The sequence below is a fragment of the Eubalaena glacialis genome, chromosome 15 (genome assembly GCF_028564815.1).
Source record: "Eubalaena glacialis isolate mEubGla1 chromosome 15, mEubGla1.1.hap2.+ XY, whole genome shotgun sequence".
In the NCBI taxonomy this organism is placed as follows: Eukaryota; Metazoa; Chordata; class Mammalia; order Artiodactyla; family Balaenidae; genus Eubalaena; species Eubalaena glacialis.
The window spans coordinates 77,557,828-77,584,090 of record NC_083730.1 but is presented as its reverse complement, the minus strand read 5'-3'; the positions used below and the strand labels follow the sequence as shown (position 1 = coordinate 77,584,090).

General features: G+C 39.8%; 2 protein-coding genes and 1 pseudogene across 5 annotated transcripts in view; 2 read left to right on the top strand and 1 right to left on the bottom strand.

Annotated features, from left to right (window-relative positions):
* Positions 1 to 26,263, top strand: part of TMEM116 (transmembrane protein 116) — a 233,242-nt gene that overhangs the window by 170,127 nt on the left and 36,852 nt on the right. For 3 of the 4 annotated variants that reach the window (XR_009697321.1, XR_009697320.1, XM_061169114.1), the window contains exon 11: positions 2,514 to 2,617. Coding sequence is in view for 2 of the 4 variants with exons in the window: in XM_061169114.1 (XP_061025097.1) it covers positions 2,514 to 2,612 (99 nt within the window). In the remaining 2 variants the exon portion in view is untranslated. Of the gene's footprint in view, positions 1 to 2,513; positions 2,618 to 5,990; positions 6,116 to 26,263 lie in introns of those variants that run through there. The other variant, XM_061169115.1, reaches the window with a different exon arrangement.
* Positions 1 to 26,263, bottom strand: part of MAPKAPK5 (MAPK activated protein kinase 5) — a 43,044-nt gene that overhangs the window by 5,421 nt on the left and 11,360 nt on the right. The window contains exons 2-10 of the mRNA XM_061169122.1: positions 21,148 to 21,221; positions 20,587 to 20,662; positions 19,696 to 19,793; positions 18,154 to 18,262; positions 16,631 to 16,720; positions 15,785 to 15,880; positions 5,913 to 5,993; positions 3,252 to 3,439; positions 1,232 to 1,352 (exon numbers count right to left, since the gene is read on the bottom strand). Coding sequence (XP_061025105.1) covers positions 1,232 to 1,352; positions 3,252 to 3,439; positions 5,913 to 5,993; positions 15,785 to 15,880; positions 16,631 to 16,720; positions 18,154 to 18,262; positions 19,696 to 19,793; positions 20,587 to 20,662; positions 21,148 to 21,221 — 933 coding nt within the window. The remainder of the gene's footprint in view (positions 1 to 1,231; positions 1,353 to 3,251; positions 3,440 to 5,912; positions 5,994 to 15,784; positions 15,881 to 16,630; positions 16,721 to 18,153; positions 18,263 to 19,695; positions 19,794 to 20,586; positions 20,663 to 21,147; positions 21,222 to 26,263) is intronic.
* On the top strand, positions 6,274 to 6,806 carry LOC133075866 (small ribosomal subunit protein uS5-like; annotated as a pseudogene).

The following is a 26,263-nucleotide window of genomic DNA, read 5'->3' as shown; positions in this document are numbered from 1 at the left end:
GTAATCCTTTTGTATTTTGCACTGACCAAACAAACCATTTCTGGACTACTGGGCACATTTAAACCAGGAAGACAACTGCACACAAATCAGAGATAGCAGAAAACTCTGTTCCTTCTAGCTCTCCTTTCTCTCTCATACTCCAGCTAAACTAAGGGAGGTCCTTAGCATTCTTTTTTCCTATTCGCTTACATTTCAACTCCATCCCTTAGTAACACTCAAGTCTGTGTCACTGCCTTTCCCTCTCAGTCACACTCTGATTCCACACCACACATCCATCTACCACCTTAAACAATACCTAAAACCTAAGAGACTTCCCTTCACCCAAAACCAGCCTCATTCCTGATTTCCCTCTGTCAATGGTGTCACCAGATATGCCACCCACTGTCCCCTTATATCTAGTCAGTCACCAAAAATTGTAGAAATTTGTCTTCAAAAATATTGAGCCTATTCATTCATCTCTACTTCTCTGCTCCTAGAGCAGCTTCTCAGCTTCTAGATTATTGTAGAAGTATTAGGTTGGCAAGTCTGCAAGTCTGACTAACCATCCCTAAATACCTTCCCTGTGGTAAATCTCTTCTCAAAAATCTACAATAGCCTCTCAATTATGTCCTACTAAGACTTAAACCCCTCTGTCTACTTTCAAAGCCAGGCCTGCCACACCCATTTTACCAACTTCCCATCAATGAAGTCAGGCTTCATTACATGAAAAGGGGTTAAACATGTAAAGGGGTTAAAAAATGCCACACAATAGTTAATAATTGTGATGGTTTTTGCCTTCTCTTTGGGAACCCTTCCCTAATTACAGCCCTTCAAAGATGTTCTCTTTTTCTGAATTTCCATAGCATTCACAGAAAATTTAGCATGCAAAAGCTCTGATGTCTGAAAATGTTCCCTCTTTGTTTTGTGTTTATTGGTCTTTCCAACCAGTCTTGTTTAAACTCCTTGGGCAAAAGAACGGTGTCTGATACTGCTCTGTGCCCCCAACCCCATAGCACAAATATGGAGGATAGTCATTTGAGTGTTCCCTTAGTGTATTTACCAGGCCTTGATCTGGTCTTTTATGGAAAGAATCTCTTTATTTCCAATCCTGATCTTTGGAAGACCAGAGATGTTTCTCTGGGAAAGACTGTGTGCTCTGCATTGTTTTGCCTTTAACCCCTCATTGAGTCAAGCCTCAGCATTCCTTCCCAACACAGCCTTTTCGGCCAACAAAATAAGCATCATTCAAAACCTTATCCATCATCAGTTGAGCAGAGGGTAGCACATTATCCAGGGCCTCAGTTGAGTTGAGCCAGGGGTGATCCAACACTCCCTCGATGGTAAGTCTTTCCTCTGGTTTGACCTTCAAGAGCCTGTGGAGAAAAGGCCAACAGGGCTGCCATGCAGTTGCTTCCAGAGGCCGGGAAGTTCCTGGGTCTGGCTCTAACCAGCTCCAGCTTCTGACTTTCCACCGACTCTTACAAGCCTAGGCTTTCTATTTGCAGGACAGAGGTGGGGCTCTCGTCCCTAACCGTTAGTTGTGAGGGCACTCTGTCCTTAGGCAGTTCTTTATATACTAAATAAATTGAGAGAAGAATGGTAGGAAAAGGCTTAGTCCAGTGATACCTCAGACTGAGTTCTAGGTTCAGTAAAGTAATCTTACATATGGCTTACAGTTCCTGAGACACTGAATCCCCAGACTAATGTTTCTAGGACAGTGGGCTATAATTTCCAAAAGGGACTCAAAGTGCTCTTTTGGCTAACAGTGACTGTAAAATTAGTCGAGGGGTCATACAGTTCTGAAAATCCAGGTTGCTACTTGTGATAAAACTCTTAGATGTCACCATTTGGCAGGACATGAACCCTTTATTCCAAAGACATTCAAAAGCTAAAAATCTAATCTCTGAGAAGGGGATGGCATTTCCTTCTAAGCCTAATGTATTGTTCTGTACCATCGGCTTTTTGACCATAGTTCTTTACATCTTGTACATTTATCCTGATGCAATTCCTAGCTCACCCCAGCATATTCCCTGGGCCTTTTACAGCACCTTCTTCCAAATACATAGCCTCCCATTCCAAACATCAGAGTCAGGACAACATGCCTACTTGCTCTTTCATGTTCTCTGTAACCTTCTGGATCATTGTGAACAAACAGCTTCAGATTCTAAAGAAAGGATTATTTAGAAAAGAATCTCAATGCTGAAAGAAGATAATCAATGTTGCTCTAGGGACAGGAAATATATTCTACAGAACTGCAAAGAACCAATTAGAGGATACTGATATTTTGGTTAAGTAACTGAGAATACAGCAGGGAAAGAGCATAGGAAGACAAACGATGATTTAAACATTGCCTCCACCCTCCTAACTTTCACTTGTATATTTTAGAAACTAGTCCCTTTTTGAATACATAAACACCTAACCAACAGAACAAGCTCACTTCTGAAAGAGAGTAATCTCCATGGAGAAACAGCTGTACTATTAGGAGACAGTTCCCAGGTACTGCCCCTTTAATGCTTATCTTTATCGCATTACAGATGAAGAAACTGAAACCAAAAGAGGAGAAATTACTCAGTGAAGAACAAGCAGTAGGAATACCAGAACAACGTCCAAGTCCCAGGCAGCTAAGCCTCTGACACAGGTGGGTAGAAAAAGCAAAGACACCTCATATTTAGGTCTGACTTCTTTCTTAGTGCTCTAGCTAATTTCTCCAAAGGACTCTGAATGTCAAGTCTCCATCATCCATTCACTAACCCTAATTCTTCTAAACCTTTCCATCTTAATATACACCACAGCAACCAACTAGCAGTAGGAAGGGCAGGAGGTGGGGTCCAGGCCCTGCACAACCAATCACACACTCCCACAGCAGCTAAGGAATGAAAAGCCAAAAGCATCATGGTCATTTTAGCACCCCAGTTCAGTTCCTGGAATCATGTCTGTCCCAAATGACCGGCCTCCGTGCAGGAAGTGTACACCAGGGGGGTTACCATTTAAGGTCCTAAATTAATGCTCACAGATACAATGGCTACCAAGGGACCTGGATTCAACCCTAAGGACAAATTCTAGGAGTGCAACAGGAGGGAGCAAAGCTCCAATTTCACCAAGGTGTGGACACTGAGAACTCTCATCTCAGGCTCCAGGGAAAATTTTCTGTGATGCTGAAATGAGAAGGAGCATGCCTGGAAACAAATGACTTTCCTTTACCCAACATTCCTTTGTGTTCCACCACTTTTAAGGCCTCCCTGGCCTCCCCCCGCAGTGGCCTGGGGACTCACTTCCTCACAACATCTTTGGCCATCTCTGAGATCTGGCTCCACTCTTCCTCTGGGAACTCAAAACTGCCTGTCATGATCTTTCTCCGCATATCCTTTGGGATAGTCCGGCTGTGGTGTCTGGAGTAAAAAGGAGGGTATCCGCACAACATCACGTAGATAATCACCCCTAGGGACCACAAGTCACAGCTCTGAAAGCAAAAAGAACATGGTCACTCACAGCAGAGGCACAGCTCTAAAATAAAGTCCCTAGGACTGACCCAGAAACAGCCCCTGATATACACAGGCTGATATCTCCAAGAATCACTTCACAGAGACTGTAAAAGCTTCAGGAAGTCTTAAGAGAATTAACCATTCTCTCCTTATTTGTTACGTGCTACCAACACTACACATGTGCACACCATATATACAAGGCCAGTCTGGGATAAAATAGTCACTTTTATTCTCACTGCTTAGGCCCAAGCTGCTATCTGATTATTGGGTACAGATGTAGGATACTTTGTCCCCAGCCAGAAAAGTGATAGATATAAGCCAGCTGGTTGTGAAACATTTACTCTGTCCACCTGGGCAGGGTTGAGGGTGCAGGAACAAAGCAGCTAGGACACAGGTGGGCTGACTCTATAAAACAGCACAAGTCATTTTATAAAGGCCCAAAGCAGTCTGACAAAGATTAGGGATAGGCACTGCAGGGAAAAACAGGAGGCTAAAAGCAATCCTTTGGCCACAAAGGACTCACTGTGCCCATTTGCAAGACCATTCTTGGGGAAGATATTCTGAATGAAACAAAACTGCCACCAACTACCATGTCTGTAGATATTAAGGTGATTTCATGGCCTGTAGTCACAGCATGCTTATTAATAAAGGACTCCTATTTTAATTAAATGTAGCTCTACCTGCCTCAGAAACTGGGTCCTCAGAGGCTTCAACCCAAGCCCCTCCTGAATTGCAGGACAAAAGTAGTGTCCACCTGAGAAAGGCAGCCCAGGGAGCCTGCCACTGTGGCCACACGCTCCTCACACCACAGCTGTGCGCTGCTCTGAGTGAAGCCTGGAAAATGAGGTGTCTCAGGTACTCTCAGCCATGTCTTGGCATCATACTAGTAGACATTTATAGATGACATGACCCATGCTGTAGAACATACTTATAAAATTATAGAGGTGAAAAGAAATCTTAAAAAATAGTTCACATGAGGAAACTGATACTACAGAGATCTTGTCATCTCTAAGGTCATCTGTCAAGAGTGAAACTAAGTGTACCAACCAACATCATACAGCTGAATGGTGGTGGAGTCACAGCAAGTCACCTGGCCTACTGCCTCTTTTTCTTTTTCTTTTTAATTAAGGTTGATGTATTTATTTAACTTTTGAAAATTTAACTACATCTTTTTACATTATTTTTATTTAAAAAATTATTTGCAAATGTAGCAGTCAGTGTTCACTTAGTTGCTAATATAAAGATGATAACTAGACCAACATATATACACATTCAAAAGTAATATGAACTTATTTCAATATATTACTCATCTGTGGAGTGTAAATTTTATGAATGCCATGCTAATTCACAAACACCACTAGATTCACAACATGGAACAGGAAGAGGAGAAAAAAATAGTACTGGGAAATAATATATCACACAAGAATCCATTGTATTCATGATGAGAAGACCGTATCAAGTAAATTAATATTTCTGTTAGCTAAGTGCTTCTACCACTCAATTCCTGCCTGCATTGGGAAGCAGGAAGCAGTTTCTGACTGACTATAATCAGCACAGCCCTCACTTCCAACCTTCACTATATAAGTGCACAGCTGCCTACAGTTTTGCAAGTAGATCAAGATGGTGTGGAGCAGTTCTTACTTGGGGACTGACCAGTGTTAATCATGAAAGTAGTTGTTTAGAGTTCTGGTCATGCTGTGCCAGTGCCAATGCAAGTGGAGGGTCCTGAGTGCCACAGAAGCCTGTGTGTTCTTCGATATGTATGCCTGCATGTGTGCACGCACATGCATTAGGAATATGTGGGGCCCTCTAAAGGTGTGGGACCAGGAAGAGCTGGCCTGCCTTTCTACCATCCTCAGCTCCCTCTCTACCATCTATATCACCTGGAGTCCCCGAGCAGCATCATTTTTTTCTGATCTACTCAGTGACTCCAGGACCTCTAGGACCTGTTTCAAGAGGCCCTAAACCTCTTATACTTTAGAACAGAGAAGCTTGATGTGTAGGCTACTGATTAAGAACTGTGAAGTACCAGGTAACACTTGGGAGCACTTGCTATGTGTACTAGACACTGTTCTAAGTTGGGTATTTTATGGGGTTAGAAAGAATGGCACCATAAATGGACAAATAATATTCTCTGAAATGGCCTCCACCTCAAAAAACCAAGACAAACATATCTTTTAAATGTGATCAGTGGACTGTACAGCTAGCCAAATAAATAACCTCCAGGTGACCATAGCCTTTGGTTCCTGCTGCAAAACCTAAACTGGTATGAATCTTATTTCATCAAATACTTGAATTCCACTCTTCTGCATATGTGGCTGCTTTCAGCCTCTTGGGCAGCAATATTAAGGGATAAGAATGGAATTTGCCACCTTCCCAGAGGGCCACAAACACCTCATAGGAGAAGAGGGGCTACACCCAAGGGGTAAAGATTAGTATCTCCTCTCCTACCTTGTTATAAGTGTAGGGTGTTGGCGAGGTAGGTATGATGCCAGATTTCTCCTTCTGATGCCTTCTCTGTGCCTCCAGTACCTGTCAGAGTCATACCAAAGGGGACAGTTTACTGAAAATCACACCAGCGACCTGCAGCTTGAGACAGACTGCTGGAAGGCTGAAGAGGGTAGTCACTGGCAGTCAACAATCAACAACTGAAAAAAACTCTACATAAATACTTTCAAAAACCTTTTTCTCTCTTGCAATCAGCAATTTATCAGTGTTTGCATAGGTCAAGGATATGAAGATTAAGTCCCTGAAGGAGATTTATCTCTTCTTCCTCTCGATCTGAGGTTACTTTTACCTAGGGGAGTCCCTTATGCCTTTGAAAGCAGTGAAAGCAGAATGGTGCTGGCCAGCAGTTCAGGTTCGAGGTATTTGTTGCCATGAGGGACTGTAATAGTCACATGGGTCTAGGTGTTAAGTGCTCCAAGGAGGTAACCACTGCCATCCACAGGGCCATCCTCCTGGCCAACCTCTCCGCTGTCATGGGTAATGGGACTCCTGGGAACACAAGATTGGCAAACCCCATACAGTTCCTTGAAGGTGACAGGATACTGCAGCTCTCTGCTGGTATGCTTCATCCTTGCACCCAGATCCACTGCTACTGTCTTGGCCTTCGTGGCCACAAAGCTGCTGCTGACAGCAGATACTGAAAACTGTTACACCTTGGTCAGCAGCTGCACTGCCTCCTTGGGCAACTTTACCAAGGCCACCTTCGATGCCACCTCTAAGACCTACAGCTATCTTACGCCTGACCTCTCAAAGGGGACTGTGCTCACCAAGGCTCCCTATCAGCAATTCATTGACCATCTTGTGTTGCACAAGGCTCGTGTTTTCACACAAGAATAATAAAGTGAATTAATTAAACCTGAAAAAGAAAATACCATTTATGAGAGCATAAAAGAATTAAGAATAAATCTAAAAAGAAATGTGAAAGACCTGTACACTGAAAACTATACAAATATTGCTGAGCAGAACCAAAGACAAAAATAAATGGAATAATACAGCTGGCTTATGGGTCAGAGGGCTCAATATTGTTATGATGCCAGTGCTCCCATACTGAACTATATGTTTAAAACAACTCTAGTCAAAATCCCAGCATGCTTTTTTGTAGAAGTAAACAGCCAATTCTAAAGTTCATATGGAAATGCAAAGAAATTTGAATAGCCAAAACAACTATGAAAAAGAAGAACAAAGTTGGAGGGCTAAAACTACCTTATCTCAAAAATAATTAAAAAGTGTCAATAATCAAAACAGTATGGTATTAGTATAAAGACAGACAAAGAGATCAATAGAACAGAGTGGAAAATCCAAAAATAAACCCACACATATACATTCAACTGATTTTTGACAAAGGCTCAGAAGCAATGCAGTAGAGAAAAGATAGCTTTTCAACAAATGGTACTGGAACAACTAGATATCCAAATGCTAAAAAATGAACTTGGATCCATACCACACACATTATACAAAAATTAACTCAAAATGGATCACAGACCTAAATGTAAAGCCTAAAATTATAAAACTTGTAGCAGAAAATCTTTGTGATCTTGAGTTAGATTTCTTGGATAGAAAACCAAAAGCAGAGTCCAAAAAATTTTTTTTAAAAATTAACAAATTGGCCTTCACACCAAAATTAAAATCTTTTGCTCTTCAGAAGATGTTGTTACCACCTCACACCAGTCAGAATGGCCATCATCAAAAAGTCTACAAATAGGGACTTCCCTGGTGGCACCGTGGTTAAGATTCCACACTCCCAATGCAGGGGGCCCGGGTTTGATCTCTGCTCAGGGAACTAGATCCCATTTGCATGCCGCAACTAAGAGTTCATATGCCACAACTAAGGAGCCCACCTGCTGCAACTAAAAAGCCCAAGTGCTGCAACTAAGGAGCCGGTGAGCCACAACTAAGGAGCCTGCAAGCTGCAACTAAGGAGCCCACCTGCTGCAACTAAGACCCAGCACAACCAAATAAATAAATATTTTTTAAAAATCTACAAATAATAAATGCTGGAGAGGGTGTGGAGGAAAGGGAACCCTCCTACACTGTTGGTGGGAATGTAAATTGGTGCAGCCACTATGGAAAATAGTATGTAGGCTCCTTTAAAAACTAAAAATAGAGTTACCATATGATCCAGTGACCCCACTCCTGGGTGTATATCCGGAAAAGATGAAAACACTAATTTGAAAAGATACATGCTGCCCAATGTTCACAGTAGCACTATTTACAATAGGCAAGACATGGAAACAACTTAAATGTCCATCGATCGATGAATGGATAAAGACGATGTGATACATACACACACACACACACACACACACACACACACACACACACACACAATGGAATATTACTCAGCCATAAAAAAGAATGAAATAATGCCATTTGTAGCAACATGGATGGACCTAGAGATTATCATACTAAGTGAAGTAAGTCAGACAGAGAAAGACAAATATCATGTGATATCACTTATATGTGGAAACTAAAAAAGCGATACAAATGAACTCATTCACAAAACAGAAATAGACTCACAGACTTAGAAAACAAACTTATGGTTATCAAAGGGGAAAGTGGGGGAGGGATAAATTGGGAATTTGGGATTAACAGATACCCACTACTATATATAAAATAGATAAACAACAAGGACCTATTGTATAGCACAGGGAACTATATTCAATGTCTTGAAATAACCTATAATGGAAAAGAATCTGAAAAAGTATATATACGTGTGTGTGTGCGCGTGTGTGTAACTGAATCACTTTGCTGTACACCTGAAACACCGTAAATCAACTATGCTTCAATTTTTAAAAAAAGAAGAAAAAAAAAAAGACACTGTTAAGAGAAAGAAAAGATAAGCCACAGACTGGAAGAAAATCTTTCCAAAGCATATATCTGATAAACGACTTATATCCAAAATATATTTAAAAACTCTAAAATTCAGCAATAAGAAAATAAATAAGTAAAATCCAATTTAAAATATGGGGAAAAGATCTGATCCGATACTTCACCAAAGAAAATATACAGACAGCAAAGAAGCACCATGGATGCTCAACATCATTAGTTATTAGGGAAATGCAAATTGAAACCACAATGAAATACTGCTACATAGTCACTAAAATAGCTAAAATTAAAAACACTGCCCAGGGGACTTCCCTGGTGGCACAGTGGTTAAGGCTCCATGCTCCCAATGCAGGGGGCCCAGGTTTGATCCCTGGTTAGGGAACTAGATCCCACATGAATGCCGCAACTAAGGAGCCCATGTGCTGCAACTAAAAAGCCAGCAAGCCGCAACTAAGGAGCCCTCGAGCCACAACTAAGGAGCCTGCCTGCCTCAACTAAGGAACCCACGTGCCACAACTAAGGGGCTGGCAAGCCTCAATTAAGGAGCCCGTGAGCCACAACTAAGAAGCCTGCCTGCCACAACTAAGACCCAGCGCAACCAAATAAATAAATATTAAAAAAATTAAAATACATAAATAAATAAAAAATAAAAAGACTGTCCATACCAAATTCTAGTAAGAATGTGGAGGACCTGAAACTTTCATACACTGCTGATGGGAATGTAAAATTGAACACCACTTTGGAAAACAATTTGGCAGTTTCTAAATAAGTTAAATACATCTACCACATGATCTAGCCATTCCAATCTAGGTATTTACCAAAGGGAAAAGGAAATAAATGTCCATCCAAAAACTTGTGCAAAAATGTTTATAACAGGTTTATTTTTAACAGCCAAAAATTGAAAACAACCCAGATGTCCATCAATAGATGAGTGGATAAACAAACCATGGTATATCCACATAATGGAATACTTCCCAGCAGTAAAAATGAAAGAACTATTGATACATGCAATAACATGGATAAATCTTAAACATAATTTTGCTGAGTGAAAGAAAACCCCCCCAAAAGAAAATACCATACGATGTGCTACTTTATATATAAATCTACAGAAAATGCAAACTAATCTATAATGACAGAAAGCAGATCAACTGCTGCCTGGGAATGAAGGGAAAAATAGAGAGGCAGGGAAGGATTATCAAGGGGCACAATAAAATTTTGGGGGGTGACAAATATGTTCACTACCTTGACTGTGGTGATGGTTTAATGAGTGTGTGTGTGTGTATGTCAAAACTTGTAAGTTGTGCAATTTAAATATGTATAGTTTATCATGTATCAATTATATCTCAATAAAAAAAATTTTTTTAAAGAGGGCTTCTTATATAAAACAAATCTCAAAAAGAATAAGCACCAGCTATATATATATGTATATACATATGTATATATATATATGTATACACACACACACACACACATATATATATATATATATATATATATATATATACACGTATACATATAAATGACATGCTGGCCATGATGGATTAACCAGTACAACTTGCATTTCCACCATACACAACTAGAATATTGGACAAAATATAAAAAATACCTTTTCTGCCACTGAATAGGCAATACAGGTCAGTGAACCCTGAGAGAGAGCAAGCAAATGTGGTAAGTCCAATGAACTACCAAAAGGCACTTTGTGGAATGCAGTTCAGGGAAAGAGAATTTAAGCAGGGCACAGGGGGCTCACAGAGTTCAGCAGTGTGGCTGAAATTAGTGGAGCAGAGTATTAACTGTGGGGAAGGTACACAAAAATCTGCATAAGGATCCCTTTGAGTCTAGCTAAATAGTAAGCTGCACATAGTAGAGCAAGACTCCATGAAGCCAGGGAAGCAACCAGGTACTGGAATGACTACTGGAGCTGTAAGCTAAATAATTCCCAGATGTCACACAAGTCTAGGAGGTATCTGAGCTCCAACTAGCCAGAGTAAAGAGACCTCACTGAACACGTGGGGCATCAATAGAGGACCCAGAAGTGATTCATCTGGGGAGTAGGGTTGAAGTAGCCCTAGAATAAATCCTGTTCTAGACTTGCCCTGACAGAACTTAAAAATGAGTTTCAAAACAATCAAGCTAATCCACAAGTAACTTAACCACTCACCAAAACAATCTTTAATACTCTTCAATGACAACAAAATCCAGACATTCACCAACATAATATTATAAGATCCAGCATCCAATCAAAATTTATTAGACATGCAAGGAAGCAGAAAAATGTTATCCAGAGCCAGGAAATGGGATCTATAGCCAGGAAGGAAAAAAATCAATCAACAGAAGCAGACTCAGAAATGACAGATGATGCAATCAGCAGACAGGATTTAAATAAGTTATTAAATATGCTGAGGTACTTAAAGGGAAACATTAACAAAATGAGAAGAGAAACAGATTATATAAATCTGAAGTGAGGAAATTCACAGATTAGACAATGCAGAAGAGTAGTGAAATTGAAAACCTAGCAATAGAATCTAGCCAAACTGGAGCACAGATAGAAAAAAAAAAAATGAAGGAAGAAAAAAAAAAAAGATCAGAACCTCAGTGCTCAGTGTGTGAGCTAACATACATATAACTGGAGTCTCATTAAAATGGCACAGAGAGGACAAGCACAAAAATATTTGAATAAATGTCTGAAAATTTTCCTAAATTGGTAAACACCATAAACTGACAGATCCAAGGAGCTCAATAAACCCCTAGCAGGAAAAACAAACACCCATACTATAATCAAATGGCTGGGACTGCTGTTTCTGTCTAGGATGTAGAGAGCTGGAAAGGGTGTCACTCTCACCCAACAGCAAGGAAAAACCAGATAAACTATAAAATCATAAACTATAAAATCATCACTTTTCTTGAACTCATCAGAGGTCTCAAAGCAACAAAGTATTCTTGTCCCTTCCAAGAAGAGACAACACATAAAGACTGGCTCATCTGTGACAGAGCCCAGGAGAAAGCATTATAGCATGCCATAAGCATAAAAAGAATTTGGCTAAATTTTTAACAAATTGCTAAAGGCAAAGTTGGGGATAGCAGACCCTTAGGAGCCATGGAAACAAGGGGCATTCGCACCCACTTGCAGGCTCTTCTGCTCTTGAGACTCAAGAAAACAGGACCTGACCAAGACTGAGGCTGGTTCAGAAAAGATATACCTCTCCACCCATCGTTGCCATCACCCTCCACCAGGCTAGCAAGCACCAAGTAATAAGTAACAGCAGTCTACTGTTAGTGGCAGAAAAAGACTGTGAAGCGAAAGCCCCTCTGAGGCAGAGGCACACAGCCAATGCCAAAGCTGAAGATGGAGAAGAAACATTTAAAAAAAACCATAAACCTGTGGCACCCCAAACCCCACCCTAAGCACAAGGTAACAAGAGAGGAATCTCAAGCCAGTGACACAGTAAAAATAACAATAGCAACAACAGAGCTCAAACTAAGCTCAACTCCTAAGTAGACTGACTCAATTCCCTACCCCCATACTAAAGGACTAACTGCAGAAGCAGCAAGCCAACTTCCAGACTTCCACCTCTATCTCTACAGATCCTACAAAGATTTAAAAGGTTAATAAGGGATTATCATAATTTTATGCCAATAAATTAAAAAACAAATAGTCAAATTTCTTGAAAGACACAAATTACTAAAACTGGCTCAAGAAGAAATATAAAAATTCAATAGATCTATACCTATTTTTAAATTGATTACATCATTAAAAATCCACAATGAAAACTCCAAAATACCAATCTTACACAAACTGTTTCAGAAAATAAAGGAGGAAGACACGTTTCCCAACTAATAGTATGATGTCAGCATTATTACCCTGATACCTTGAAACAAGGCAAAGACATTATGAGAAAAGATTATGGACCAATATCCCTTTTGTTAAAAAACACAAAATCCTTAACAAAATATTAGCAAAACAAATCAATCATCATGACTAAGTGAGTTTTATCTTAGGAATGTAAGATTGGTATAATGCCTGAAAATCAATTAATTCATCATATTAACAAAATAAAGAAGAAAAAATACATCATCAGTTCAATAGATGCAGAAAAAGCACTGGGTAAAATTTAACACATTCCCTTTCAGTAAACTAGGAACAGAAGGAAACTTCCTCAACCTGATAAAGGACATCTACAAAAAACATAACAGTTAATATCATACTTAATGGTGAAAGACTGAACATTTTTTCTGTAAGATCAGGAACAAGGCAAGGACGTCTGCTCTCATCACTTATATTCAGCTGGTAGTCCTAGCCAACACAATAAGGGAAGGAAAAGAAATAAAAGGCAAACATACTGGAAAGAACAAAGTAAAACTATCTTTATTCACAGATGACATGACTTTGTATGTAGGAAATCTTAACAAATCTATAAAAAAAATCTACTAGAATTAATAAGCGATTTAGGCAAGATCCCAGGATTCAAGGGATCAAAAATCATTTATTTCTCTACAAACTGTAAACAAACAATTGGAAAATGAAATTTTTAAAAATATCATTTCCAATAATTTCCAAAAACATAAAATACAGGAAAAAATTTAAGAAAATAGGTATAAAACCTATACACTAAGAAATATAAATGTTTCTGAGAAAAATTAAAGACCTAAATAAATGGAAAGATATACCATGTTCATTGAGTAGAAGACTTTATATTGTTAAGATGTCAATTCTCTCCAAATTCATCTATAGATTAAAAACAATTCAAATCAAATCCCAGGAGGCTTTTCTGTCATAGAGAATTGAATTCTAAAATTTACAGAGAAATGCAAAGGATCCAGAATAGTGAAAACAATTTTGAAAAAGAATACATTTGAAGGACTTATTACACTATCTGAGGTCAAGACTTAATATAAAGCTACAGTGATCCAGATGATATATAGACATATGTATCAAATAAGCAGAATAGAGCCTAGAAGAGACCAACACATATACGGTCAATTGATTTTCGACAAAACTGCAAAATAATTCAATTCGACAAAACTGTAAGGTAATTCAATGAGGCAAGGATAGTCTTTTCAACAAGTGATATGGAAACGACATCCATAGGGAAAAAAAGAAGCTTGACCCTTTATACACACACACACACACACACACACACCCCTCAAATGGATCATAGTCTAAAATGTAAAAGCTAAAACTATAACCTTTAATAAGAAAACATGAGAAAATCTTCATCTCCATGGATATGGAAAGACTTCTTAGGAACAAAAAGCACTAACCATTGAAAAAAAAAATTGGTGAATTGGACTTGATCAATATTTAAAACTTCTACTATTCAAAAGATCATTAAGAAAACTGATGGGGACTTCCCTGGCGGTCCAGTGGCTAAGACTCTGTGCTACCAGTGCAGGGGGCATGGGTTTGATCCCTGATCAGGGAACTAAGATCCCACATGCCATGTGGCACGGCCAAAAAAAAAAAAGAAAACTGAAATGCAAGCCACAGACTGAGAGAAATATTCATAATACATATGTTGTAGGCAGAATAATGGCCTCCCAAAGAAGTCCTGTCCTAATCCCTGGAACCTATGAATATGTTACCTTACATAGTAAAAGGGACTTCTAAGATTTGATTAAATTAAGGATCTTGAGATGGAGGATTATCCTGGATTACCCAGGTGGGTCCAATGTAATTGGACCCAGTCAGAGTCAGAGAGACTGGAAGATGCTACGTACACTGCTGTCTTTGAAAATGGAGGAAGAGGCCACAAGCCAAAGAATGCAGGTGGCCTCAGAAGCTGAAAAGGCAAGGGAATGGATTCTCCCCTAGAGCCTCCAAAAGGAACACAGTCCTGCTGACATCCTGAACCATTTCAGACTTCTGACCTCCAAAACTGTAAGGTAATAAATGTGTGCTGTTTTAAGTTACTAGTTTGTGGCAATTTGTTACAGCAGCAGTAAAATATTAATACATATATATGACAAAGAACTTGTATCCAGAATATAATAAAAACAATTCTTATATCTCATTTATAAAACAACACAAAAAGGGCAAAAGATTTGTACCCATACTACACAACAGAATGTTGTACCCATATTTCACAACAGAACAGCCAGTAGACACATGAAAAAATATTCAACAACAGTAGCCATCAGGAAAATGCTATAATTAAATCCATAACGAAATAACACGAACATACCTACCAGAATGACCAAGATTATAAACACTAACAAACATAAGTTGGTGATAAGAATGTGAAGAAACTGGAACATTTACATTACATTAGTGGTGCATACAACCATTTTGGAAAAAGATTTTACCTAAAGGGGAGGGGTATGTCCCCCAAAACTCGTAAATGAATGTTCCTAGCAGCTTTATTCCTAATGGTGAAAAATAGGAAACAACCTCAAATGGCCATCAGTCAGTGAATGGATAATAAACAAATGTGGCTTGGTCATATGATGGAATACTACTTAGCAATAAAAAGGAACTAATTACTGATACATACAGCAACATGGATGAATCTCAAAAACATGCTGAGCCAAAGAAGTGAAACACAAAAGGTACAGAATTCCATTTTTATGAAATTCTACAACAGGCAAAACTAACCAAAACTAACCAATAATGACAGAAAGTAGATCAGTGGTTTTAATTAAGGGGATTAAGTTAGGAGCAGAATGACTGCAAAGGCACACAATACAGTTTTTGAAGTGATGGAAATGTTTTGTATCTTGACTTTGGTGATGTTCATGCAGGAGTATCCATTTGTCAAAACTCATCAAACTACACTTCATGTAGAAGTATTTTATTGTATATTAATCATACCTCAATAAGGCTACTTTTAAAAGAATAAAATGCCTGCACCAAATTAAGCAGCCTATAGGTTTATGAAGCTGAGTCCTCCTTCCATTTGTAATATACACCCACTCATGCTGTGGAATGGAAGAAACGTGAGTCTACAGGCAGCTTGGTGACACATCCTACGGAAGAAACAGCACATGCTTACCTGAGGTGCTACATAATATGGGGTGAACTGAGGTGTCATCAAGTCACCTTGATCAATTTTGGCAAATCCAAAGTCACACAACTTCACTGGGGCATCCTGAAATAAAACAAATGGGAGTCACTGCCCCAGAGTTCTCGGAAAACGTTAAAGGAAAATGCAGGTGCAAGACATGTTACCTTAAGCTCTCAGGAGTTTCTAGCTGAGACCTGAACCTATGAGTAGCATGTCCTCGCTCTGGAGACAATGATTCATATTTAGAAACTGTTCTTAGTAATACAGAAGTAAGGAATTTCTACCCACTCACAGTTATCTCTGTTTTATAACTTGTAAAGGCAGCACTAAAATCAAGATGCTTCCTGACTCTATTGTCCCATTATCTCTCATCAATCTAGGGTGCTGCTTTACCCTCAACATCAGCTTCATGATAGCCAGAGTAAGTTATCTGGTGGGACACAGTGCACGGGGCATGGATTGGGGCTGGAGAGGAAAACACACCTTATGAGGGTTAACACTAAACACAACCATTAAGTTCCAAGGTAACATATAACAGCATATAGATTCCTGCCCCTTCCCAAAGTCCTTCCAAATAATACCCAAAATCTAAAGTCCTTATGTACAAACACACATCAGTGTCATCCAAAATGATCGATGCCAGGGGTATGGTACAATTTCTCTGAGCCTCTAGCGAGGGAACAGATATGGGAAAAGTAAGCTGCTTGAAGCACTTTGGCCTAAAGCCTCTTCACCATGGATTCAGTGCACTCCAAACATATACACACCTACACACTGTTCCTGAACTATACTGAGAGTAGCAGCACTAAAATACAGAAGAGCAAGTCATCTCACCAAAGAGTTATCCTTGAAGAGCAGATTTTCAGGCTTGAGGTCTCTGTGTGCGATGTTTAACAAGTGACAGTGCTGTAGAGCCAAAGCTATCTGGAAAGGACATAATGGAGCAACCATATCTTAGAAAAGATAGCTCTTTAATTCCCCTGGTTTAGAGAACTCAGGATGTTAAAAAATGATCCTTACTAAGTCAATTAAGACTGTGGTCAGTTTTCAATTTTAAAGCAGAAATTAAGTAAGACTTCAGATATCAAGAAATAGAAATGAATTAAGCTGTATTTTGTTCAACAAAAAGAAAAAATACAACAGTAAAACAATTCTTTGTCATAATAAACTGATGGTTAAATCCTGTATGAAATGGGAAAAATGAAATACTTGCACTTCCATTAATCTGAGATGTGACAAGTACTGCAAAGCAAACACTGGGCCAGGCAGTCTTCAGAGGGTCTGGCTTCCCCCTAGCAGGGCAGCGGCACTAACGCCTGACTCAAAGGAAACCTGCACTCTTCAGGGAGCCCAACTTGAAGTTCTGCTTTCAAGAACAACAGAGAGCAGCTGAACGGATTTTTCCACCTGATGTTCTAATCTGTTCATCCGACTGGTTGAAAATGTTGCCTGTTTAGGTGGATTTAAACGAGTTTGGTTTTACAGAAGATTATCAGAGCTCATCCTTTAGTCCTAATATTTGAAAAATACAAGCTATAATTTTTAAAATCAAATAGAACAGATTTTATCTGTTCTTTCACACTCTGTATGGAATTGCCTTGGCATTCCAAATATCAGTTCCTCCCTACCAGAAAGGAGGCGTCAAAAAATGCTTGAGGCTCACAGAAAATTTGGAAGAATTTTTTCATTAAGAACCAGTGGGCTATGTGTCCTGCTTCTCTCTGCTTTGCTTGCTTGGCCTGAAGAGAAACCTTGAGGGTTTAGCTTTTTCATCTCCTCATGAGGTTATTTCCAGTTGGATTCCTAGTATTGTTTGTGACGTACATCATCCCTCTAGCAATAAAATGTGATGTCAAAATAGAGAGAACATAAAACCAGGAATAACCCAGAATTACAAAGACCTTAGACTACTATTAAGATCTGATGAGAGAAAGGTGACTCATAAGCAAAAAGTATCTTATATGTAATTGCCTTAAAACATATTTTTACACCATACAGTCTTTCAGGTAGTATCACTAGCATTTTATCTCAAAGTCCAATAACAGTGCTTGGAAGCTATACATCTAAAGATTATCTACAATCTAAAAAGGAGTTAAGATTACCTTCCTTCCAGAGTTTATTTAAATCTTATCATAGGCAAACAATCGAAAACCACTTAAGAATACAGGTCCCCCCCAACAAAGCATAAAAGGGGGTCACATTCCTCCTGTCAAGGCATCTTTTCTAATTACATAACAAAGCAGGCAATGAGAGATCAAATAGAGCTTTTCTTCAAGCTTTCTTTTATTCCCCCCAATGAAATTGTGCTTGTTAACCAACACTGTTGGCAGTTTGATTGGTACCCGGGGTTAACTTGCCTGCTTTGTTACTTGGCTGGCTTGCTTCTCTGTAAAGTGCCGGTGCTGGCTGATTCTGTGAAATAGCTCTCCCCCTTCCATCATCTCCATTACAATTAAGAGTCGAGCCCTGTTTGAAAGCATTTGATTTTGTTAAGTTAAAAAACAAAACAAAACAAAACAAAACTGAAACATCAAGTAGCTAACCTAGATACCTCATCTACAAAGTGTTACTACTTCCTAAATCTAGTCCTACCAAGCCCCTTTGAGTTGGATCCCTTGTCACTACCAGCTGGACACTATGAATGAGGACTATCCCTGACCTAAAGGTTTCTAAGAAGCTAAAAGAAAGCAGAAGAATTAGTTTTGAAGACAATGATGATCCTTTTGAAGATTCTGTACTTAACTTGTATATACATTTTAGGGAAGCTACACTGAAAGTGTATCGAAAACAGAATACGACTTTGTATAGGACATGAATATCAAGTCATTCAGTTGGGCTGTCTTGGTTATTCACTCTCGTGTGTGTGTGTGTGTGTGTGTGTGTATATGTGTGTGTGTGTGTGTGTGTGTGTGTGTCTCCCCCTCTCTACTCCCTGCCCCCACTCCACTAGTTTTCCATACGACCCACAGCATGCCCAGCAAGATAGCCAGATAGGGTTACACAGCTACTAAATAAAAGCAAAAATTCTCATGTTGTCAAAAAAAAAAATCCGAATTTTGGTTACCACTCTTTGATATAAATGCTTCCAGCTTCCATCCAAATGCTTTCACCAACAGAGCACAGTTTTAAGAAATAATCATTTGATTTTCCATTTTTCTTTACAAATTCATCTTTTTCCATCTGGAAAACTCCTACTCACCCCCTTCAAGTCCTCGCCCCCACGTAACCGCTCTGAGACACCTTGCCTCCCCAGCCTACAGAGGGCAGCTCTCCTCCTTTGTAAGCTCAAAATATTTTATGCATGCCTCTCCTTGGTACCTATCACACTGCTAGAATAATAGGTTTACATCTCAGTCCCTTCAATGGAAACCATACCTTATTTAACTTTGAATTCCCTGGAAAAGATTTAGAATGACACCCAATGAGCTTGCCAAACATTTGGAGGCTAAAAGAATGATGTTGATTTCTTCCTTTAAAAGGAATGTCAGATTCAGCAATAAGGGCTTTTTGCCATATCAACGTCTAAGACATTGCCTAGAATAATATTTGGTCTCCTTTTGCTAATTTGAAATAGAATCTGTTTTAATTCCACATTACTCAGGGGGGGCCAGGAGAGTGGGTAGGGTATAGATGAAGCAAGGCTGGCAATGAGTTGATAACTGTTGAGGTTGGGTGATGGGTACTTAAGGATTCATTACATGATTCTTTTACAAATGTTTGAAAATTTCCAAATTAAAAAGTAAAGAAGAGAAGAAAAAGAAAGAGGAAGGGAGGGAGGCAGGCAGGGAGGGAGGGAAGGGATGGGAGAGAAAGAGGGCACAAAAGAAAAGAGGACCCCACTACACCTTGGCTTACATATGGAGAGGTGGTCATGTCATAATGACCCTGTGTAGTCTTACCTGGGGCTGGACTCATGAGGAAACTGTACACTGTTAGCAAACACTTCAATGATTTGAACTATGTTTGGGTGTGTGGCACACATCATGTGCAGACGTACCTTAAAGAAGAACAGAGGAAATGTTTCTGTACATAGGGGATGCCAACATTTTCTCTCCAAACTTTCCCCCCAGAACTGACCACACTAGGCCTGGGGATGAGCCTATTACAGTAAAAAACCTTATCACCTGGAATGATGTTAAAAAAAAAGTGTTTTCATACACAGATTACCTCCTTAATGCTCTTTCCATGAAAAAAACCTCACCAACAGATTTATTTACTTCTACTGTCCTATCTATTAGCAAATGAAAAATTTGGTAAATAATACATCTTATTTCAGAAATTATTCATATATCTCTAAGCAAAAGAATAAGTCCTTCATTGCATATTATTAACATGTCATCACCATATCCAAATAATTTTAAACAAATGCCTATTATTAAAAACTAGAAATACATCCTCAGAGTTCTCCTGCAACACCATTTCAATACACTATTCACTAGAACCTTCCTCATACTATTTTATCTCCACTCTTTAAAGACCTTTTCCAATAAGCAAAAGCTGAAGTAAACCTGAGTATTTTGGGGTGTAAGAATCGCATTAATTGAAAAAGAACAAAAGGTGGTTTGAAAGGAAGCAAGACTTTACTAACAGCTTTTGGTATTGATGGATGAAGAACTGCTTTATAATGATAACATGGAATAGCAAAAAGTATGAATATAAACAGAGTAAGTATGAACATAAAATTCTTTGTGCATCTCTGTATTCTCTCCAGGAAGCTGCCTTACTTGTAAAAAGAATAATTCTTAGGCACTTCAAATATTTAGGCAAATCAAGGCAATAAAGGACCATACCTCATTTCTAGCTTTTGGACGATCAAAAAGAATTTTCAGTGCAAACCGTTCTTGGGTAGATTTCTTCACACAGACTCTAGATTTGGAGAAAAAAGTTCAATCAGAAATCATCTAAGTTATAGTGAAAACTAATTTAACAAGCTGTTCTTTGAGAACTGTGCTTCTAATCAAAAATATATCCAGGCACATCAGAACAAACTTGCCCCCAGGGCTAGCAGATGGAAAGGCAGAGAGGCATCTCGCCCACCCTTCACAGGCCTTAGACATGTGAAATCAACTTGATGCTGGCCAAGAAAGACAAAATGGCCTCTGCTGGCTACAAGTGACTCATACAGTGGCTCCATGGTATCAACATCTTAAATGATTCTGTTACAGATCATGTGACTTTGTCACTTAAATATATTTCTAAATGGATGAGAAAAAGCCTATCATAAATACCTCTGCTTGTTAAATTAAGGCTGTTTCACAAATCTGGCAAACCTAATGCTTCTAACTTAAGATGTATTTCGAACAGGTTCTCTTTAGAACAATTGTGTCATAGTTTGCACATGGGTCTCTTACCTAACTGGACCACTAATTCCAGCTCCCAGCTTCTGAGTCCAATTGATATTGTATTCCTCTAAAATGGAGGTTTCCTATTAAAATAAAAATGGAGGAGGCAGAGAATGATTCTCCAATTAAAAAGCTGAATAGTTAAGCAGAGGTGGGACAACAGAAAACCTTAATGCTCAACATCTCAGCTTCTGAAAGAAGCTGATAAGTAGAGCTTTGTGTAGGGCTTTATAATTACACATTTCGCCTACAGGACTATGCTAGGCATTGTTTTCCAACAAGAGAAGGCAAACTTTAGGATAAAAAGAAATTCTTCAGCTCATCTGCAAGGTCCATGTGAGTAAATACTCGTTGTGTTTTTTTTTTTTCTTGAGTGTGGGAAGAATATATTCTTTCAAAATGTTTCACTACTAAGTACTTATTTGCCAAATGGTCAAGTATATTTTCTGAGATTCTAGAAAGACTGGTCTGATACATGCTGCTATGATATAGAGGTCTATATCCTTGAACAAGTTGATCAAATTGGAATAACTGAATAAATTAAAACTTAAAAGTTCAAATAAAATAGTAATAAATATCGTACTACATTTATCTAGTTTTCAAGTGTTATTTTGAGTACAAAGATATTCTGTCACGTTCATTGTGTAACTATATTCTTCACAGTTTTAATAGATTCCAATAGCTTTCAATAGTTCCAGATAGAGCCTCTACAGTTTAATTAAAGTTTTTATGGAATTACTGTGTAGTCACTAAATATTGAGCTTCTGTTGCCATATGTTTTTAGGCAAGAAAGCCATACACTTAAACTGTGGTAGGCTAAAATTCATTTTTCAGGGTTCCACGGGTAGAACAGAAAACCAACTATAGACCTGGAGAAATTAGGCCAAAACTCATGAGACTATCAAATTGTTTTGTTGCAATGAAAATCTGATAGATTATAATTAGCAACAGAATCCGGATTCCCAGGTATAGGAACAGGATATTTGTCCACGTAACACAAACGCATTGAGCAGTTAGTAAGTGCCAGACACCAGGATAAGTTCAGAGATGAAAACAGAGCTTCTGTCCAATGAATATGTAAGTGTATAAAACAAGCTTAGAATAGCCTTCATCTCCACACCTTCCCTGCTGCCAGTTCTTGATAAAGGTTCCCATCATATAGTAAATGCTCAATAACTATGGAATGAATGACTAGAAAGGTAGACTAAAACCAGGTGATGGAAGGACATTGATTTGTGAGGGACTAGCAAAATCATTACACAAACTCTCTTCTGAAAAACTGTATATCAGGGTTAAGGAGCTTGTCAAAGTCACACAGTGAGTTTTGGGCACTGATAAGACTAGAATCTATGGCTTTGGCCTCTTCCCCAGCATCATTCATCTTTGGCATCATCCCCAGCTATCAGGGGTAACTGCCCAGGCCCCAGCATGAGGATTAGGAATGAATCCTGCCCAGTTAGGGAGGTCCCAGGTCCCCACTCACCATCTCCTGAACAGAATTCAAACCTACCCATTTAACCTGTCTACCTCCTTCATGTTTCCACTGCCTATCCTGCCGGATTCAGAAGTATTTGAGAAGACAGGAAGACAGAATTGAGAAAGAGAGAATTGGAGCATAGTCTATGCTTCATGGTAGAGTAAAATTTGCCAGGCCTCTAATGAAGACATACACTCATTGGAGACTCAGTGGAAAAGAGAGATTCGTTCTACGGAATTATTTGTTACAGTCAGATCAAAGGACTATTCATATGTCCAGTTCCTGGGATGTAAAAGTAATATTAGACCAAATTCTTCACTGCACTGGTGCTTATTAAGATGGTACTCTACCTAATGGACAGCCAAGAAAATTCAAATTATAGAGACTCTGACTGAAGTTTTGACACTTGACTTTGCAGAAGGTAAGAGAGGCACTACCAGGTCTTTCTACAGCCCTGATCTCTGAACCCTATTTTTCTTACATCTGTTGTCCTCTTTACCAGGTTTAATTCTTGCACCTTTGTTGATGATGCCATAAACACTAACCAGTTCTAAGACTTCACTAAGCCCAGCTGGGCAAAAGAAGTAATACTCTCACATCAGCCGACTCTTCTATGTGTAGATGGCATATTTTCTCACATATTTTAATGGCAAAGAGAAGGTAAAAAGGCGCGGGTCAATTAAGACACTTTATTGAAGAAAATTATGGACTACCTCAAATGTATCAATGACAAATACATTGACTGGGTTCTGCTAAAGAAATCTATACACTGGGACTTCCCTGGTGGCGCAGTGGTTAAGACTCCATGCTCCCAATGCAGGGGTCCTGGGTTCTATCCCTGGTCAGGGAACTAGATCCCACATGCATGCCACAACTAAGAGTTCACGTGCCACAACTAAGAAGCCCACGTGCTGCAACTAAGGAGCAGGCAAGCTGCAACTAAGGAGCCCCCAAGCCACAATTAAGGAGCCCGCCTGGCGCAACTAAGACCCAGCACAACCAAATAAATAAATAAATATTTTTTAAAAAAACTCTATACACCGTCTTAAATAAGGATATAGACTCATGGAATGAAGTACAGTTGACCCTTGAACAAGATAGGGGGTTAGGGGTGCTGGCACTGGCACAGTCAAAAATCCACGTATAACTTTAGAGTCAGACTTCATTATCAGGAGTTCTGCATCCATGGTTTCAAACCACAGATCATTTAGTACTGTAATCCATCTTTACTGAAAAAAAATCCATACATAAGTGGGCCCACACAGTTCAAATCTATGTTGTTCAAGGGTTAACTATAATTCTTGAGAATTCTTCTAGACCAAGAGTCAACAAATTACAACCCACATGCAAATCTATCTATTGCAGTTTTTGTAAATACTAACATTTAAAAAATAATAAATAATAATAAAGTTAAATAATAAATATATTTCTAACTAATATAAAAATAAGAATAATACAGAAAAAATGATATTTACTGGATTAAAAAAAGATCCAACTATATGCTGTCTATAAGAGATATGCTTTGGAGTCAAACAGGTTAAAATAAAATGATTTCAACAAATGGTGCTGGGAAAACTGGATATCCACATGCAAAAGAATGAGGTTGAACCTTATATAAAACCATATACCTAGGGACTTCCCTGGTGGTCCACCAGTTAAGAATCCGCCTTCCAATGAAGGGGACACGGGTTCTATCCCTGGTTAAGGAACTAAAGTCCCACACCCTGCACGGTATCTAAGCCTGTGCGCTGCAACTTCTGAGCCCTTGCACCACAACTACAGAGCCCATGCGCTCTGGAGCCCATGCGCCACAGCTAGAGAGAAGCCCGCACGCTACAACTGGAGAGAAGCCTGCGCACTGCAACAAAAGTTCCCGCGTGTGGCAACTAAGACCCGACAGGCAAAAATAAATAAATATATTTTTTTAAAAGTACCAAAAATTAACTCAAAATGGATCAAAGACCTAAATGTCAGATCTAAAACAATAAAACTCTTAGAAGACAACATAGGGCAAGAGTTTCATAACACTGGATGTGGCAATAATTTCTTGGATATAAAAACAGAGGACGGAGCCAAGACAGTGGTGTGGGAAGACACCGAGTTAGCATCTTCCCACAACTAGGGTGCCTGCCGGCCGCTGGTGGGGGACCCTGACACCCAAGGAGATGGTAGGAACCCCCAAGTGAACCAGTAGGACGTGGGGGGACAGAGGTGGGAGGAGAAGTGGAGGCCAGACAGGATCGGCGCCCCGGAGGCCGGGGAGATCAGGAGAGGTAGGTAGGAGGGGCCCTCTGGGAGGAGCGGGAGAGGAGCAGAGGGCGATCGCCTGGCCCACTCGGCCAGGGAGCCTGCTGAGCTCCCAGGGTGGTCCCCTGCCCTCCAAAGCCCCCTCTAGGCCACATGGGTCCTTGGGAGCACAGGAGGGAGACCCGAGAGATCAAGAGAGGCAGGTAGGAGGAGCCATCTGGGAGAACAGGAGAGGAGTGGAGGGTGCTTGCCCCACCCACTTGGCCCAGGGAGACTGCTGAGCTCCCAGGCTGGTCCACTGCCCTCCAAGGTCCCCTGGCTGCATTGGTCCTGGTGCATAGCAAGAAGGCCAAGAGGAGAACCAGAGAGGCAGGTAGGAGGGGCCCTCTGGGACAGGAAGAGCAGGAAGAGCAGGAGAGGAGGAGAGGAGGGCATTTGCCTCGCCCACTAGAGCCCAGGAAGCCTGCTGGGCTCCCAGGTGAGGAACCCCACCCTCTGAGACCAGGGGTGGGGGGCACGCCTGGGCCCCTTCTATTCCTTGAGCCTAAGCCCCATCCACGACAGTGCCCAGGGCCTTTTCCAGACCTGTGGGTCCTAAGCATAGGCCCTGCCCACTGCCCAAATCTCACCCTTGCGTAGGCCCCTCCCTCCACAGGAAGGCCTTTTCCCCGTTTTTTTTTTTTTTCTCTTTTCTCTCCTCCTCTTTTTTACTATTGTGGTACTGTTGTACCTTCCGGTTGTTGATTCATCTATATTTTTATTTTTATATTCTTTCTAACGTATCTGTTAGTTTCCTAGTCTAATTTTATTTTTTACTTTGTTATTGTTCTCTTTTTTCTTTTGACACCCCATGGGGCTTGCGGGATCTTGGTTCACGAGCTAGGGGTCAGGCCAAAGCTCCTGCAGTGGGAGCTCCATGTCGGAACACTGGACTAACAGAGAACCTCAGACCCCAGGGAATATTTATCGGAGTGAGGTCTCACGGAGGTCCTCATCTCAGCACCAAGACCCAGCTCTACCCAACAGCCTACAAACTCCAGTGCTCGAAGCCTCAGGCCAAACAACCAGTAAGAGAGGAACACAAACCCACTCATTAAAAAAAAAAAAATGAGATGGCAAAAAAATATGTCACAGATGAAGAAGCAAGGTAAAAACCTACAAGACCAAATGAATGAAGAGGAAATGGGCAATCTACCTGAAAAAGAATTCAGAGTAATGAAAGTAAAGATGATCCAGAATCTCAGAAATAGAATGGAGGTACGGACTGAGAAAATAAATGTTTAATAAAGATCTAGAAGAACTAAAGAACAAACAAAGATGAACCACACAATAACTGAAATGAAAAACACACTAGAAGGAATCAATAACAGAATAACTGAGGCAGAAGAACGAATAAGTGAG